The sequence below is a fragment of the Fukomys damarensis genome, unplaced genomic scaffold (genome assembly GCF_012274545.1).
Source record: "Fukomys damarensis isolate Sample0158 unplaced genomic scaffold, DMR_v1.0_HiC HiC_scaffold_38, whole genome shotgun sequence".
Lineage (NCBI taxonomy): Eukaryota > Metazoa > Chordata > Mammalia > Rodentia > Bathyergidae > Fukomys > Fukomys damarensis.
The window spans coordinates 32,043,831-32,062,098 of NW_022900950.1; the positions used below are offsets into that span (position 1 = coordinate 32,043,831).

Sequence of the window (18,268 nt, forward strand, 5' to 3'; positions counted from 1 at the left end):
CACCTTTGATTCTCCACCTTCATTTCATTGGGCAAAATGGAAGACTATTTTTTCTTCAATAAGAAGAGTAAATTTCCAATCAAAGAAGGCTTTATTTCACAACTTCATGGAAAGCCCAGTGATTGAACCTCTTTCTTTGAAAAGCTCTTCAAAGCCACTGTGATGCATACTAAAAGAATGAACTCCAGCAGAGGTCATTATGAAACAGACAAACTTGCTGTCACTTTTAGGGCTCAAAGAAGGTTTATGAAAGACTAGAAGTATCTTAGGAGACCTCCTATGTTTACTAATCTAATTAAAAAGTGTTCTTGCTAGTTGAATGCAACTTCAGGACAAGTCCCCCAGCTCCTTTATCTACTAGATGTTATTCCTGTGCCCCTATTATATCAAAACCAAAAGGTTATTTTTGGTAAGAAAGGAGCTTTAGTTGAATGTGATAAACCGTAGTTTGGTCAACAGTGGACCCCATGAATAATGGTGGTCACAGAAGCCTAGTGACATTATGGCCATCTTAGTTTATGTAAATATGCTCTATGATGTTCACACAACAAGGAACTTGCCTAAGATGAGTTTCTCAGAACATTTTCCTGTTACTAAGTAATGCAAGGCTACATATGTCATGAAAAATCTGTTTTCCTTTTTGTTGATTTAGAGTCATTTCTCTACAGCTCTGCTACTAGCTAGTTCTCTTGTGGCCATGGGAAAGCCATTCTAAGCCTCAGCTTCTTCATCTGTCAGTGAAGGAGGTAGAATCCATTTCAGCCTAAATATTATTATGAAATCACAGCTCTTTATAACAACGTGCAAGTTAGAAATCAAAATTTAAAAAGATTTACTGCTAATAAGACAGCCCAAGTTTTAAAAATTATGAACCCAAATAATTTTCCAAAGAAGATGTACAAATAACCAATAAGCACATGAAAAGATGAAGGATATCCTTATCATCCAAAACAAAAAGAAGACTATCAAAAACACAATAATGTACTACTTAATTCTACTGGGACAACTTAAATGAAAAGATAGACAATAGTAGAAAAATTAGGACTCTCACGCACTGCTGGTAGGATTTAAGAATAGTACAGCCATTTTGGAAAACAGCATGGAAGTTCCTCAAATGGTTAAAGAGAGAGTGAACTCTTAAAGTTTTAGAAGACTGGCTTTAGAGAAAGTTTTCCATCACATTTAGCAACATTATTTATGTAGAAGTTTTACATATATTCCAAACAACTTTCTATCCTCATTACAATCTTTTAAATTTAACATTAATTTTAAATCATTTCTAATTGCATATTTTGAATTTTCACTCTGTATAAATGATAATTCTTTAGTATATGTTTGTGGTACAGAATTAATACATTCATTGTGGTACACATACAGGACACATCTTACTTCTCTTTACGTTCCCTTTCCCTCTCCCCTCCTCCACCCCAACGTCTCTTAGACCTCTTCCCAGAATTGAGTCACACTGTTAACTGTGTTGCTAGAGTTCTCTGAAGAAATCTATTGATGTTTCTTTTTCTGTTAAAATTACTGATTTCTAATTTATTAGTTTTTACCTCAAAGCTTTGTATATTAGATTTATTTTAAATGAAAAGCATCTGTCTTTGATTTTGCATACCATGTTCTCAATAGTGCATAATCCTATATGATAAATGACCTTTTTATCTAAATATAATTCCCTGAGTATCATGTTTTTAAAATTTGAATTTAAGACTATGAGCCACTTACCAAGATTGTATGAGGTTGAACATAATTCATAAGGAAAGATTCCTTCCTCAAAAGGTAGCTTCTTAAAAGCTTAAATCTCATACTCTGAATCTTATAGAACCTTTTTCACTGGTGCCAAGGGTGGAAGAGGGGTGAAGAATGCAATTGCAATTTTCAGGCCTACCAAGCTTTGTTTTGGGGATATTAATTCTTATAGGGCTCTGTTATTTAACAAATCTTTCATTTAACCTGTGTGTCATACTTCGTTTAGGGCGTGTATTTATCAGATATTGGAAGTGGACATTATCACTAAATGGGTTGATTAGAATCATTGCATCAAATGAGTCAGTGGTACTTGCTAAACTGATAGGGACAAGCAGTGTTGAAGGGCATTAAAATGTCCATTTTTCTTTGATTTTTGGGATAATGGCCAAAAGCTAAGAGGGTACCAATAGACTACACAGAAGATGTGAAAATCATGGGAATTTATATGGCATCACGACAACCAAGATCCATGATCAACCATGATATTTTAAATATTAGGGGTTTTTCTTCTTCCCAAACAATTGGCCCTATTTATTTTTGGTCCTAGAGCACAAACTCAGGGCCTCACAAGTGCTAAGCACACACATATATCAGGGAACCCTCCCCAACTCCTATTTTTGTTTTTTGTTTTTGTTTTGTTGTGTTTTTTTTGAGACAGGGTCTCACTATGTAGTTGAGACTGACCTGGAACTCACTGTGTAGCCCAGGCTGGTCTCAAACTCACAGCGATCCTCCTGCCTCAGCCTCCTGAGTGCTGGGATTACAGGCATGTGCCACCACGCCCGGCCTATTTTTGTTTTGTAACAACTAGCCTCAAATCAAGGAAAACTGTAATGAGAGGATGTACATCTGAATTACACATGTGCACATTCTTCTTCAAATTTCACATTTGTCTTGGGGGTGTCAGGAAGTAGGTGGAGAAATGGAAGAGGTTTGGTGTGTGTTTTTACTGTACTCTTTCAGTCTAGAGTAGGGGAAGCTAGACAATGAATTGTGTGCAGTAACAGCACGAGCTACTGACTCACTGCTGACGACTCCCTGAAGTAGGTAAGATTATTTGGGACCTTTAAATGGGCAGCTTCACAATACAGAATATTTTATATTAAGATAATTGTGTTATTGACCTTCAGGGTCCAAAAAAAGATTGAATGTTTAGTTAAAGCATTTGTAAAAAGTTTTTAAATATCAGGGGAACTTTAAATCTTCGTAGTAAATTAAGCTCACTGTTTTAGTACACCAAACCCACAAAAAAAGATTTCATTGATTTCTGACTTTAGAGTTTTTGCTATTCAAGGTAATTCCAAAATCATTAGATTCAAAACATGTAGTCTCTAGCATCAGTGCCTTAACAGGAAATTCAAAATAGTCATTTATGTATCATTAGTTTCTTTGGTCCGGGTGCCAACAACAGGTGAAGAAATTATTTAAACGTTCACTGCCAGTGGTTAGCCTTGGCACTTATCCCCCCTGTATGTTTGTGCCAATCTAATCCCAAAATAAACCATGGTATCTTTTATTTCTGCTTTGGTTTTTAAAACTATTTCACAATTTATATTTCATATATGGCACCCAGAGCTTCAGACACGCTAAGGAAATGCTCTGCCACTGAGCTATACCCCTATCCCCAACAATTTCTATTTGAGTTGCCAGTCAATAAGACCTGTAAATAGGTCTTACAGCTCATGACACAGGACACCACACTGTGGGCCACTGAAGTGGCAATGTCTAGGGACTGGAATCATTCCAGCTGTACGTGAGTCATTGACTTTACTTTTTTTTTTCCTCAAAAAAGTGATTAAAAGAAAAAAAAATTCGTGGTTTAAAATATATGCCTGGAGAATAGTCCTCTAATAACATCAGCATTCTTTCTGTCAGTTTTATGAGGGGAGCATGTCTTCAGCATACCTCTTGGAGTTTTTCACTTGACATTGGCTTCTCGAAGGGTCACAGTTTAACAGGGCGCACTCATTGATCATTAGGCCAGTCACCCTCTAACATCAGGAGGCTACCCTACCGGTGACCTAGACCCATGCACTACTCCTTTTCACGTGACATCAGAGTTAATGAAGGTTGGACAGGGAGAAATCTCTTGCAGACCAAGGGTTACCTTTTCCCCAAAAGTGCCCTACTCCCCACACTGCTGAGCTTCATTGAATGAGTTCAAAACCCATCTTCATACAGCTGTCTAACTATGTGTCATTTCAGTTTACCGTACCATGTTGTAGAAATCATCTGAGATGCCTGGAGTACAGGTCAAAATCTGGTTGACAGAGTGTAAGACATAGCTCATAAAATATTCAGTGAAGTCTGGGAGACCCTCACCAGGTTGTGCTGAGGTTACACACGAAGAACACATAAAGTTTTGTTCTGGATGCTTCTCCATTTTCTGTCAGTGGCAGGAAGCTCACTTCAAGGGCTAATGCTTTTGTGGAGAAAACAGTCCCTGATGTCAGGTCTTACAGAATGGATCATAATCACTAGTAGTGATACGCTGTTGTTAAAATTTAAAGTTATGAGTTATTTCAGGCCTGACTATATGTATTTTCATGTAATAAATACCTGAAAATGATCCTGTCACTGCATGCTCAGTAAAGGTACACTTTTAGTAAGAACTGACTCAGCATATGTAAGATTAAGTGTACAACCTGGAATATACAATTCTATGCTCCCAGATTAGAGCACAAGACGGTATGTATACAACCCACAATTAAAATCAGAAGCTTTCTCTATGCCATACAGCATTAGGATTACAGTCTTGCTTTTAAGCAGATTCCTTTACTGTTCATTGCCAACATTCCAGGCATCCACAGAGCTGATGACAGCAGGTCTAGGAATTTCACAGACACATTATTTACATGGGTCCCTGTGGGGTTTCTTACAAGGAATGAATCACAGGAATGATTTGGGAAATATTTCATCAGTTGAGTGTAGGAGCTTGCCATGCAATGGTTAAAACATATGCACAGGAACTGGAACCTTTTAATTATTATATTCAGCTACTACTTATAACCTGTCAGGTGGCACAGATAAGGTGGCCAATTCTTTGTTCAGGACACCAAGAACCTGGAAAGAATCTTCACGAGCACCACCATCTAGTAACAATCTTGGCAAAATTTACAAAATAAGAACAATTATTGAATGGTAAAGATGCAGCACAGTGAATAGAACCATAGTTATATTCATAAATGAAATATAATGTTACTTGATGATAATCACTTAACCACCTTCTAAATGAATACATTGAAATATCCTAAAATAGTTTTCTTTTGCATGCCTAAACTCAAGTTAGAAATTTGATATAAATCTAGAAAGATGACTAGCTATGAAATTGGCATTAGAAGAATCAAATTTGATATGATCCATGTCTTTCTTTAGGAAATAATGGGAGAAAACTTAGTATTTCAAATTATTGTAAGAAGATATATTTTCTACAGCTCTTCTACCAAGTTTGTAATCAACAGTCTCTCAAAATGGGGAATGAGTTTCTCCAGCAAGGCAGTGCCGGGCCCTTTAGTTTGGGCTGTAAAACACATTAAACAAAAATAACAACTACACAAATTAACACTTTATTTCTACAGTTTAGATTTGTATGACACCTTAAAAAGACATATCTGGATATAGAATCACTAAATTTGTCAGTCTAAACAGGATAAAGTGAAATTTTAAAATTCCTTAAAAAATTAATAGTTCTGGTAGTTTTCTCATTTCCCCCCGCTTGCATTCTAAGTGACTTTATGTGGTATATACTTTGCACAGGGCATTTTTTCATTTACCAGTTCTGAGGAGAGAACAGGATGGGGTGAGTAGACTGCTTTTAACTTGTACATCAACAATGTGAGACAAGTATCCCCAGCCCACAAGAAGTTACAGGTATCAAAGTCCATTCTATGATAATACAAATACTCAGTTTCTATGCTTTTTTTTCTTTAGTTCTAGCAGAAGTCCCTATGGAGATGATTCTGAAACTATAAAAATTTTCAAAGAACAGAGAACAAAAATCTGGTTCAGCAGGAGACATTAAGTGGGAAAAAAGAGTTAAACAATGTTTCCCCCCAAAAAGAAAGCAATACCATTAATCATAGATGAAATGCTGCAGCAAGAGTTTACACTGCCTTTTTATAGTTTGATTGCAATCCTTTCTAATATATCCCTGCCTTTTCACTGTTTACATATATTTTTGGTTTTTCACTGCCAACTTAGAAAAAGAAAACAATCATAAAAAGCAAACAAGATGTATGTCACTCCTCCCTACAATTTCAGTCTAAAGCATATAACATTTGGCCATACTTCCCAGCAACTTTCCTAAAGCAAAAGATTAAACTCCTTAGTAGGTGGCAGGATAGGTTTTCCTCAGGTTCTGATACACGCGATCATCTGGTATGGAAATCTGTCCCTCTCAAGGAATATATGAAGGAAGAAGTAAAATACTATTTTCTCTTATCTTGACTTTTTTTGCAGGTCTGAGTATCTGCAAGAATGATCTAGATGGGAAAAGGAGCAAGGAGCAACTAGAGTTATAGAAATGCCCAGGACTTAGGATGTAGTTCAGTGCCGAGAGTATAGTACTGGCCTAGCAGACTCAAGGCTCTGGGTTCATCCCCTGCAGAAAATTTCCAGTTTTGCTAACTGGATTCAAATGGCTGACTGAACACATTCTACCCAATTAGTTATCAGGTTTGCCCCAGCCCATGTCTCTCATCTCAGGATCAATCACACAGGGAGAGAAAAGCCTGTAGTGTAACCACCCCAGATTGAATAGTAACTTCCTTTAAAGGAGAATTCTTGGACAGTTGTTTTTTCTCACAGATATATCAGTTTTTATTCTAAATCCTGAAAATGAAGCTCTTGCTTTTCATTTCCTTCCTACATTTTTTCATTCATACTATGTTAGGTAAATGTTGGTAGAAAGAACATTGATTTTGAAATCAAGAAGACCTATGATTAAATTCTGCCATGCCCTAAGTGTGTGGTTCTTGGAAAGTCACAGATGTACAAAAAGGCTTGCATGAGCCAACACAGAAAGCAACACAGAAAAAACTGTGCTTTCTGAGAGGCTTGGTACTTGCATTCCTTCTCCTCCCAGGGATAGAGCGAGTGAACTCCCTTCCCTCTAATTCTTGAGCATCTGCCCTCCAACCCTCACCTCAGGTACTCTGGTTTTGTTCCTGAAAAGCTCCTAGTCTTGGAGGTTGCTGGGATATAGAAGATGCACACAGAAGCAGATAATTTGGTTCCTGAAAACTGTCTGTCAGTAGGTATCCAGGCTTCTGCTGAGGACTTGCCTGACAAGAGCTTTTCTATATCAAATGCTGGCATTGTTAGTCTGCCCCTTACTGTAACCTGAACTAGGTTTAAGCTGCATCTAGGAAATCAATTTGGAGCTCACATGAAATCATATTCTTAATGACTTTGGGGATCCTCTTCTGACTTTTTTGGACAGTTCTGAATACCTGTAAGAAAATCAACAGGATTAAAATTCTGTCCCAATGGAGAGTTTAATGGTGTCTACTACATGCAGTAGTGGAATCTCCCAATGCCACTTTAAACTTAAGTAGCAGTGGCTTCTCACATTCTTTTAGGAATGGTGAAGTTTGAAGGAGAGACTTGTTTTGAGAAAGGGAAAGATTAACCTTCCCCCAATTCTTCTCTCTCTGCTTTTCAGTTAGACTGCAATACATGGTAAGGAGAGAGGTCTGGAGTCTTACGGAATTAGACTTAAATAATTCCATATTTACAAATGTTTCTGTGATTTTAGAACAATATTTAATTCGTCTACATGTCACTTCCCTCATAGTTGTGATTACACATCCCTCTTAGAACTGAGTAAAATAATGTGTGTACACCCAGGTGTCTGACAATCATCAGAAGTTACTTTCCTCCTTCTTCCTGACCTTAAAGCATCTTTGTCCCTACAGTCTTACCCGTCATCTGTAAGGAGGACATACTTCAGACACACCTTGAAATCAATCCTAAGAAGCTGCAGAGATGCCTACGCTCAGACTCTGGGGTCTGCTGACCACTCCTGCTGGTGATAGGGTAGTGGTAAGGGGCCAGTGTGCAAATATGGCATGCCAGGTTAACTGTTGCCCAAGTCGCCTAAATAAAAGATTTATGAATGGAAAGCTCTGCTGGTTATTTCATTCTTGGATACTATTTATAAGCGCCAATATGGTGGATTAACTAATGGTCAACTTGGAACACCCAGCTGAACCGAGTCAGTGTGATTCTGGGTGTGGAAGCCCTACCTGAAGTTTTTTACCAATGGCATAAAAAGAACTGGAGGGGAAGAATGTATGCTATTGATTTTCTTGGGGAGCCTGCTGTGGCTGGTTTTCCTGAGGTGAACTCGGCTGTTGCATTTGATCAGAGGAAGAACTTGGGTCCTCAATGTCTCTTGGAAGGGTTGCTATTCTCCTCAGGGGAGCTCTGGTCTTCACCTTGAGCACTGCTTACTGGCTCCAGTGAAGATCCCTCAGCCTGGTAACACGGATCCTTTATACCCAGCCAGCACGGGCTTTCTAGCTTCCACCACTGGCCTTTAGGCCTTCCTGGTGCAGATCCTTGATACAAATTTGCAAGAGACATTGCTGTGGGCTTTAGGCCTCTGGCTAGACTCATAGAGGACATTGCCATAAATCTAGGCCTTTAGCTGGATTTGTGAGGGATATTGCCATGGGATACGCACCCTCAGCTGGATTATTTGGGTTTCTAGTGTGTGGACAGACCTCTTGCACTCCTCTGTATTTGACTTTTTGGGTGAATATTATAAAACAATCTTGTAAGTTATATATCCTGTATTAAATCTATTTCCTTACAAACCCTGACTATAACAGCCAAGCATTATTTAGTGTTTATTATTTACTAGCTGTGATTTTCTTGGTCAAACTCCAACCTAATAGCTAGACTGAAAAACAAAGGCGAAGTATTAAAACAGTGTTGCAGCAGGTTGGAAAACATTAGCACAACTTGTTGAGCTTCCCCCTTCAAGAGAGGAGGCTGCCTCCCCAGCCCTCAAACTGGGCTACACTTTGCTTGAACCAACAGAATGTGGCAGAGTGATATAGGAATTCCAATCCCTGTAGGATCTCTAAGCATCCTGAAGGCCCCAGCATGTACTCTAGGAACACCAGGCTTCCAGTAAGAAAGCCTCAGCAAGACAACTGCCTGAGGAAAGACCAGGTTGAGTGTGAGGCCCAGTGCCAAAGTCCCAGTCAAATTAGCAGTTAGGGCTGGCTATGTGACCCAGGTGAAACCCAGCTGAGCCTGGCCCAAATCTCTGCCCCAGAGAATCATAAAACATAATGAACAAATTGTTGTTTGGGGCCACTACCTTTGGAGAGAGCTTATGATTTAGCAATAGATAATAGACATAAATAGCTACAGTGCCTCAGCCCTGAAGTAGAGCTTAAGTGATGGATTGGGCATATGTTCTTTATTTGAAAATGAAAGTGCCAAAATAGAGTACACACAAATTAGGCAATAAACGCCCTACAGTTATTACTCAATACTCAGGGAAGGGGAAGCTGCGTGGACTCGTTGTGCTAGAAAATTCCCAGCACATGGTTTCCCATGATGTTCTACCTCCACCTGGCAATGAGCTTTCTGGATGATAACGACGGAATCATGGCACATAACCATATTGCTCCAGCAGGTAGAAGTCACCCACCCAAAGTTGGGGGGTGGTGCTGATCCCAACAAAGGAAATACATATAGAGAGGCTCATTCAAGAGGCAAGGTATGGTGAAGCTTTGGACGCATATTCAGCATGTGGGTTCCAAAGACACTCTCCCACCCCATAGTATGAACTGGCCCACATTTAACTAGAGGAAGGGCTGAGTACTACACAGACTAAGGCAGTCAAGGAAAAAAGGGTTCACTCTATCATCTAGACCAGTCATACAGTTCTGGCATCTAACCTGCAGAACAGACCCCTCTCCTCAGAAGGCATTTAATTTTGTTACATTGGTTACACAACCCAACACTTGATTACTCCCTCCATACATTTTAACAATATTTTTCCTGGCAGGAATCCTCATAAATAGTTTCCTCCACCTTGTCCTCGGTCTAGTGATGATTTAATGGATTTTACAGATTGACCTCTGGACAGGTGCTTCCCATGTGGCCAAGGTTCAAAATACCACTAGGCTGGTGGTTCTTCAAGCGTGGTCTCTAGGCCAGGTATATCGGCATCACCTGGGAACTCATTAGAGCCATCAACTGTTGGGCCCTATCCCAGACCAACTAAACCAAAAACTCTGGAGTAGGGCTCAGCAATCTGTAGTTCAGCATGCCTTTCAGGTGGTTCTAATATACAGTGGATCCTCAAGTTACAACACTGGGCCACCATATGAGCAACTTGGGTTATGACTGGAATTTCAATTTAACTCATAAATATGTCTTGAGTTGAGACCAAAATCCCGGCTGCTTGTGCTTCCAGATGGTTTCAGATACAGATTTAACCCTTAAAGAGTTCTGGAAGGAACACTATAATATTCTTTCTCATGTGGGGTTAATTGAGAAATCCTAGGCCAATGTCCCTCTAAGGACACTGAGATCTGCCTGTATACAGGAGAGAGACTTTGAAGGCTGTGTAGAGGCCTGAGCCTTCATTTGAACAATCTGAGTTACAACCAGCCCTCAGGAATGAATTGAGTTCATAAGTCAAGGGTCCATTGTACAATGGAATTTGAGGTTCTTAACCTTAGTTGCCCATTGAAATCATTAGGGCCTTTAAAATTACCCATGCCAGGATCCCACACAAGGATTGTGATTATATTGGTGAGGAGTGTGGTTGGGACACGAGGTTTTCAGTTCTAACAGAGAACCCCAGTGGGGACCATGGCCCTTTAGAGGCACGGGGTTTCAAAGATATCCCTTGGCAGGCAGAGCATTCATCATGGTTTGGCTAAATGTAGCCTTGAGTTTAAGAGGTTTTATATTTGTATATAATAAAGGCCAAGGCTTTTTATTTATAACAGATTCACTTCAGGGTTTTTTAAAACAAAAGAGTCTGTTAATTGTTGCAGCTTTACTTCTGTAGACCACATGGGTGGATCTGTGGTTTGAAAGGAAATCCCATTTACACCCACCCATTAAATAGAAGGATAGAAGACCAAGGTGGGAAAAAGTACCTGCAAGCACTGAGATAATCTTCAAAATAGACAAAAGCATGTGCCGAGATGTGCGATAATGAAATGAGGGAGAGTAACACACATTACATTTCAAGTCAGCAAAAAGGACATGAAATCTGTCAGCTGCAGCACTGCTCAATGAGACACTGATATCTCCTGACATCTAAAAATTCTGGAAAGGGTACTTACCACTGCTGGTTTTCACCACCAATAACTTTGTTTTGGAAGCAAATGTCTCACAGAACTTTTATTTCCAAAACCCATCTATTTAATGTCATTGTGCTATTTCCCACCAAATCCATATTCTCCCAAACCTCAATCTTGCTACCCGTGAGTTGGTTAACCATAGTATTCATTAAGACCATGACTTCTGTTTACTTTGATTGCAAGTCCAAGCTAAATTAAGATTTTGTAGAAAGAGATGGCAAGTAGGATATAGATGTCCCAGCAGAAGACAGAATACAAATCATCCTGGGAAATGGTAGAGGTTTGTAGCTGGTGCAGGTCTAGTCCCTTAGTCACACAGGGTTTCAGTGAAGAGGAAATGGACACCAGAACTGCCCCTCAAATCCTTTGCTACAATCAACACTTCTCCTTTTAATGTACAAACATAACACCCAGGGATTTTAATAAAATAATAAGCATCCTGATGCGTTAAATTCCTAGGGAATGGTTATGGTGCTGGACCAGGTACTACACCTTGAGAAGCATGGGCTTTTTGGTTGTTGTTTTATTTTGTACTGGTTGATAAGGCTCAAAACTGGGGCCTCTCACATGCTCTAACACTGAGCTATGCATCCAATTAAGAAGCATATTTTAAGAGTCTGTTGTGAGTATATGCAAGGTTGGAATGCAGGTGGGATTAGGGATGGAACAAGTTAGGTCCAAGACATGTGATTCAGATTTTTTAATGTATTAATTGAACTTTTATTTATGATCAACTACTTTCTGATTCTTCATATTCAAATTTTAAAACTGTTAATTGACACATAATATTTGTGTGTACTTAGGCTATATGTGATATTTTAATACATGTATATAATGTGAAATGATCAGTTCAGCATATTTGAAATATCCATCAACTAACACATTTATCATTTCTTTGAACTGGAAACAATCAAACTCCTCTTACTAGCTATTTTGAGAGATGCAATTAATGGTTGTCACTGATAGGCATCCTATGTTATAGAATATTAGAAGTTATTACTCCTGTTCAGCTGTGCCTCTCTTCATCCCTTCCTCAACATCTATCCTAGTCTCTTGTGATCATTCTACTTTTTATTTCCATGAGATCAACCTTTTAGTTTCTATGATAAGTAGGAATGTGTGGTATTTGTCTTTCAGGGCTTGACTCATTTGATACCTAGTAGGGCAGTGCTGCCAGGAACCCATTTTCATGAAGGACTGGGGGGTAACTCATTCTAAGCACAGAAGTCGGGTAGATCAGTGTGGCCCCATAACAAAGGCACTTATTGAAACAGTTGATTCCGGAGTCAATCATTCAGGTTTGCATCCCAGTTTAGCACCCAAGGACTCAGGTCTGAGTTAACAGAAGGCAAGAAGATCAAACAATAAAATCTGCCCTGTTGTCTCTAAAATTTGCATCAGACAGTGCAGGATAAAGTGGTAACGCTTAGCACCTTAAAATAGAGGACAAGGTGTTGGCTTTGATGACAGAGAGGCCCCAAAGAAGCATCATGCTCCAACACTAGGAGATGGCATAGCTGACTTCCTACAACTCAGTTACTTGCTGAAGAGGACAAATATCTCCTGAAGACAGTCACAATTCCTTGTCAATGAGGCCAAGCGAACTGGCAGGAGCACAATGATATACTGGAGTAAATGTGCATCTGACTCCAGGAAACTTCTTTGAAATGATAATGCCGCTACATGTTTGGTCATTCATTCATTCATTCATTCCAACACTTACTGAGACCCTGAGTGCCAGACATTATAGTAGGTACAAGGGATCTAAAGACAGCTAAGGTATGGTTTCTCTCTCAACAGATTACACAGAAAAAATAAAATATTGCCAATGCAAGGTGAAAAGTGCTGTACATAGAGAGGGTACAGAAGCAGTAGTAGAAACTACCTGTTCTGTCCAGGGCTTCCTGGAGGAGCTCTGGAGTAGACTGCTGGGTTTTGCAGGCAGTGGAGGAGTGCATGCAGAGAGAGGGTCATGTTCTTGCAGGCAGCTGGGCAGCACGACTACTTGAGCAAAGGGAAAGCCGTCTGAAGGAAGGTGAATAATTTCTCTGAGTTGGGGAGAGTTTGGGTATCTGGAACACAGTGTGTGGACATAATCACACACTGGAGGGACATAATAAAAGATGAAGCTAATACTATAAATCCCAAGTATTTTTAGCCACAGCTGTACTCACAAGGAAAAGGAACCTTCTCATCAAATGTCTCAGTGTGCCACTAAGCAGCCAGCCTTTTTAATAGTCTTAATTTTTACCCCTTATGGGCTTTAAGAAAATAGAAGATAATTCTAGATTTTAAAAGATGCTGGGGCTGGGAGTGGCACTCAGTAGTTGAGTGCTTGCCCTGTACACAGGAGGCCCTGGATTCATCCCCAGTATCCCCCATATACAAATAAAGAATAAATAAGATGCTGTCATTTAGAAATTTTAGCACTGTACAGTTATGCAACAAATATTTGACCACCTCATCTCTCAGGTGTACAGAGGCACTACACAAGTGAAAAAGAAATACCCATACGGTGAACATCATCAGGTTCTCTCACCCAGGGTCTGCCACTAGCAAAGTAGAGGGATCTCTACTCACTAAGGTTTCATCTGGCTCTCTCAATGCATGTGTTGGTGAGACAAGACCAAGTGTCCCAAAGGGCTCAAAATCAAGGAAAGGACCAGTGATCAGCAACATCTTTTAGGCATCTAGGTTTACCAAGACTGATGGGAAATCCCCAGGAATTCTTGACTCCCACCCCACACATCCGCGCCAGAAGCAATGCAGGAAATCAAGTCCACCATCTCCAGCAGACTCAGTGGAACCATTTCCTTAATGAACCTTTCTGCTAAAGCAGAACCTTTCCTTTCAAGCTCTCCCTCAGACACCCCGTTCCTCCCATTTCCTTCCCTTCCTTCAATCTGGTATAAAATGCAGAAATTTAGTCAGCAGCATGCTGAATGTGTAAGGACTCCACTGAGCTCCTGGAAAGAGACTTGGTCATCCTTGTAAGCCCCTCCAATGGAGTAAAACTCATAGAAAGAGCTGGGCTGTTCTGTTCTTACTTCACTTAATCCCAATGAAACAGCTGTTTTTGTTTTTCAACAAGTCACAGTATTTTTACTTTCCAAAAAATAGAACCTGTTGTGATGTCAAATGCCTTTCCTCCCCTATTCACAATGAGAAGTCCACTGAAAAATGATATTTACTTGGTATCACTCAACATACCCTTAGTCAGACAGCTGAACCACCAACCTGACTTGCCTGTTCTCTACCATCATCAACAGACTCTGCATTTAACACCCGTTTAGCACCAAAATAGATTCTTGCACTCTACCCCTACCCAATAGAAAAGCTACTGTATTTTGTTCTCACAGTTGCTGAGCTGCCCAGGGGGTAAACATGGGCCATAACCTTGCTGAGTGGATGGTAATACCTTGAATAATCTCCTTAACATGGTTTTTTGTTAGTATGCACCCATTTTTGCAACATATTTTCAATTTTTTTGAAGATAAGGTCTTGCTATGTAGCTCAGGCTGGCCCTGGATTCATTATGTAACCCTTGCTGGTGGCCATCCCATGCTGGGAGTATAGGTGTGTGCCACTCATGCCTGCTCAATTTTTGCATTATGTAATTCAAAATAGATTTAGAAATGTCTCAATAGTTTTAAATATAAATCAAGCAATCATTTGATTTTTTAAGTCACATAAAATATGTACATTTTTGAAGTTAGAAGTTTTAGTTGCCCTGTTGAAACCTAGAACTCTTTTAGAATAAAGCCATTTCTTGAATGTTTTTTTTAAAATCAAGAAACACATACAGTTTTACATGACTGGTACCTTTAAGACTTAATGCAGCCATTACGGGATAGCACATTCTCTTGATGAAAAAAATCTCAAGATAATGTTCTCAGGGCCGGGGATTTAGCTCAGCAGCTGTACCAGATTTGCCTCCCAAATGCAAGGTCCTGAGTTCAATCCCCGGTACAAAAAAACAAAACAAAACAAAACAAAAAATCATTCAAGATACTGATCTCAAGATAATGATCTCAAGATAATGACTTAAGCATTCTCTATCATCCCATTTCCTGCAAAATGCAGGTAATAAAGACCAATTGGATGGTTAGGTATATTCCATTGTACTTGAGGAAAAAACAGTACAGTGATTACCGCTGGTAAAAGGGAAACTCAGCTCACCCTTACAGCCATGGCATCGTTTGCTTTAGCAATGTTTCTGAATGTAAATATAAATAAGAGAGGGGGAGAGGGAGAGAGGGAGAGAAGAAAGAGGGAGCAAAGACATTGAGTTCAGTCTGTTTCTTGGAATCATTTATTAAATTTTAGGGTTGGAAAATGGCCTTAGAAATCAGCCAGGTGTTCTATTTCCTGCATTTTATATATAAAAACAAAAAAATCCAGGGCCAGGGATTTAGCTCAGTGGTTTCCCTGCCTGCCTTGCAAGCCAAGGGCCAGAGTTGGATCCTCAGTACCAAAACAAACAAACAAATAAAAACAAAACGCATTTGGTGATTATTACATAATAAACTATAATCCTGTTAGAGAATTTTCATCAGGGAAAGAAAAAAACTAACGAAGTACTGTACTGAAAAATAAAGTACAAATATCTGGGGAACTAGAGTAGGTAGTTGCCTAGTTTATAGACATGACCCATCCGTTGGAAAATTATGCGGATCACCAAAGACCTAAATAATGAACATTTCAAGGTGCAGGTTGGTGGGAAAAGTGTGACTTTATAAACTAGGCAAAAACAAAAAAATTACAACGTAAAAGAAACTTTGAGAGATTCATCCCATTCGACTTGGAAATAGATACTATTTTCACATACATTCTGATTGAACTTCACGTTACTGTGGACTGTCCTTATAAAATTCACAATGTAAGTATTTCTAATTAGTTACAATAAATCGTAAATGCCAGCTGCTCAAGAACACAAGAAAAAAAAGAGGGGCAGAGGGATCTGTGACTTTATTTAAGGTATGCTTTAAAAAAGAATGAGTCTTAAAGCTGAGAAAAAGAGACTGTTACCCTCCTAGAGAGAAAGATCACAATACAGAGTACTTGAAAGTATCTGAATTGGAGGCGTCTTTTTTTTTTTTCTACAAATTTGGAAGAAGGTAAAGTACTTGTCAGAAGGGAAATGCACGGTCTCTTTCTATTACTGAATCTCTGCTTATCTTACACATCATGCCTGCGCGTGCACAAACGCACGCACACACAAAAGTCCAAAATTGCTAACTGATAAATATTCAAAGTTATGGCATCTGCAGAAACACAGCTCTGGGCTCCACAAAGGTGTAAGATTCCTGATAAGCCCACAGGGCGGAAGTGGGGGGCCTCTTTCAGGGCCTAGAAACGCAGCTTCCACCCCCCACCTTGGACTGAAAAACCCAGAGGGGCTTAGAAAGCAGGTAGCTGATTGGCGACGCGATGTTTGTTATCCAGCCGGAGAAGCTGCGGTTTCACAGGCTTCCTTGGCAGCCACAGACCTGTTCGCTAGCTGATAAAACGTTTCCAAAACAGTTAAGGGGTTGCACCTTGTCGACTTTTGTCCCTTTTCTTCCCGTAACACTTGTAAAACAATTTCAAATCCAGAAAGAGCTCCCAGACTCCTGCTCCATTAAATAAATTGTAATCCAAGAAAAATCACGAGGATCCTACCCACGACCCGTAAAGCTTCAACCAACCCAAGACGCTGAACTCAAACAAAACTACATTTCACTAAAGTCAACCACGTTTTGAAATAAAAACAAAAGATATAAGTGTGTGAAGCAGAAAAAAATCCATTAACATACGCTTTCTCCCACCACATTTTTTAGTCCAAATAAATTTGCCTAGGTTTACTTTTATATAGTAGATCAGTGAGCTTTTTAAAAGTTATCTACGCAATTATATCTTAATATAAACAGCTTTTCAAAACAAAAAAAAAGTCTGTGAAATAGAACGTGTAATATTTAACATAGTTTGCACCTTTCCTGACCTGAGTTCTCAGAAATTAGGACTTCAAACCTGCCTCCATGTTTATTAGTTTTGCCGATCGAATTGTTACTTAGATATCGCTTGTAATTTAAAAGCTGTTGGTCTGAATAGTCTTCCCACTAAGGAAAAAATATCTGTCACAGCCTTTCGGGTTTACCAAGTTTTATTTATTTTAAATAATGTATTTAACCTTACTGACTTTCCTTCTCGGTAATTATTAAAATGAATTACCTTACGTTACCTTATTTTACCTCCCCTTCCACACGATACTTAAAAAGAAAAGTGATCCAAAATGCGGCTCTCTGTGCAGGAGCGGAGCAATCCAGAGGGTGTGACCCCTCAGTCCTACTTTGCACAGCGGGTGAATCTCAGCGCCCCAAGTCCCTCGGCTTTGACTCCTGGATGGCTGCAGTCTTTGCACAAACTTCCTAAAATTTCTGGCCCCTGACAGATCCACCGCCTGTTTTCCAAATGCCTGCCCATCCAGAGCTGCCGGGCGAACCTCAAAAATTCCTCAATCAGTATTTTTTTGGTCCAAATTGTCCGTCTTTTTCTTGGCTCGGAATTTACAGGTCAGGCTTGCAATTCCTGCACTTAACGGTATGTGGGCCTCGGCTGCCCTGGCGGGTTGGGGTCACGCGTGCCGGCGACCTGGCCCTCACCTTACGCAGCCCCATCTGGTGCGTGAGATGGGCGAGGAGGAGCGGTCGCAGCCGAGCCACCCAGCGAACAGCCCGGGGCGCCAGTGCCCGCCTCTCCGGGAATACCCCCCCCATGCAAGCCTGCGACCCTCTCCGAATTGTTTGTCTCCTTACCCCTCGTGGCTTGAGGCCTGTGCCAGAAGAGCCTAGAATCGCCCACGCCCCGGCAGCCTCGCGGGCGTCCAGGGGCCGCTGCTCCAGGCTCCGAGGGGGCCCGCGGACCTACTCCAGGCCACCTGGGAGCTGGCTTGGGTGCCAGGAAAATCCGTGTGAGAGGGGCCCCTTGTGCCCAGAGCTTCCGTGGGGAGACCCAGCCTAGGAGCCTGGCAGGGGACCGCGACTACGGCAGCGATGGGGCAGCCCCAATTCCGACCCGGGCTCAGCGTCATGGCCAGGCTGGGTGGTGATGCCCGCGGGTCCCGGCCAGCAGCTCCGAGGCGCCCACTGCGAACCAGCCGAAGCTCTCACCGCAGGCTACAGCCTCCCCTCCCCGCGTGC

At 40.6% G+C, this 18,268-nt stretch overlaps 1 protein-coding gene across 1 annotated transcript in view; it reads right to left on the reverse strand.

Annotated features, from left to right (window-relative positions):
• Flt1 (fms related receptor tyrosine kinase 1) overlaps positions 1–14,934 on the reverse strand; it is a 169,469-nt gene extending 154,535 nt beyond the window's left edge. Inside the window, exon 1 of the mRNA XM_010623956.2 lies at positions 14,913–14,934. Coding sequence (XP_010622258.1) covers positions 14,913–14,934 — 22 coding nt within the window. The remainder of the gene's footprint in view (positions 1–14,912) is intronic.
• Between the last annotated feature and the right edge of the window lie 3,334 nt (positions 14,935–18,268).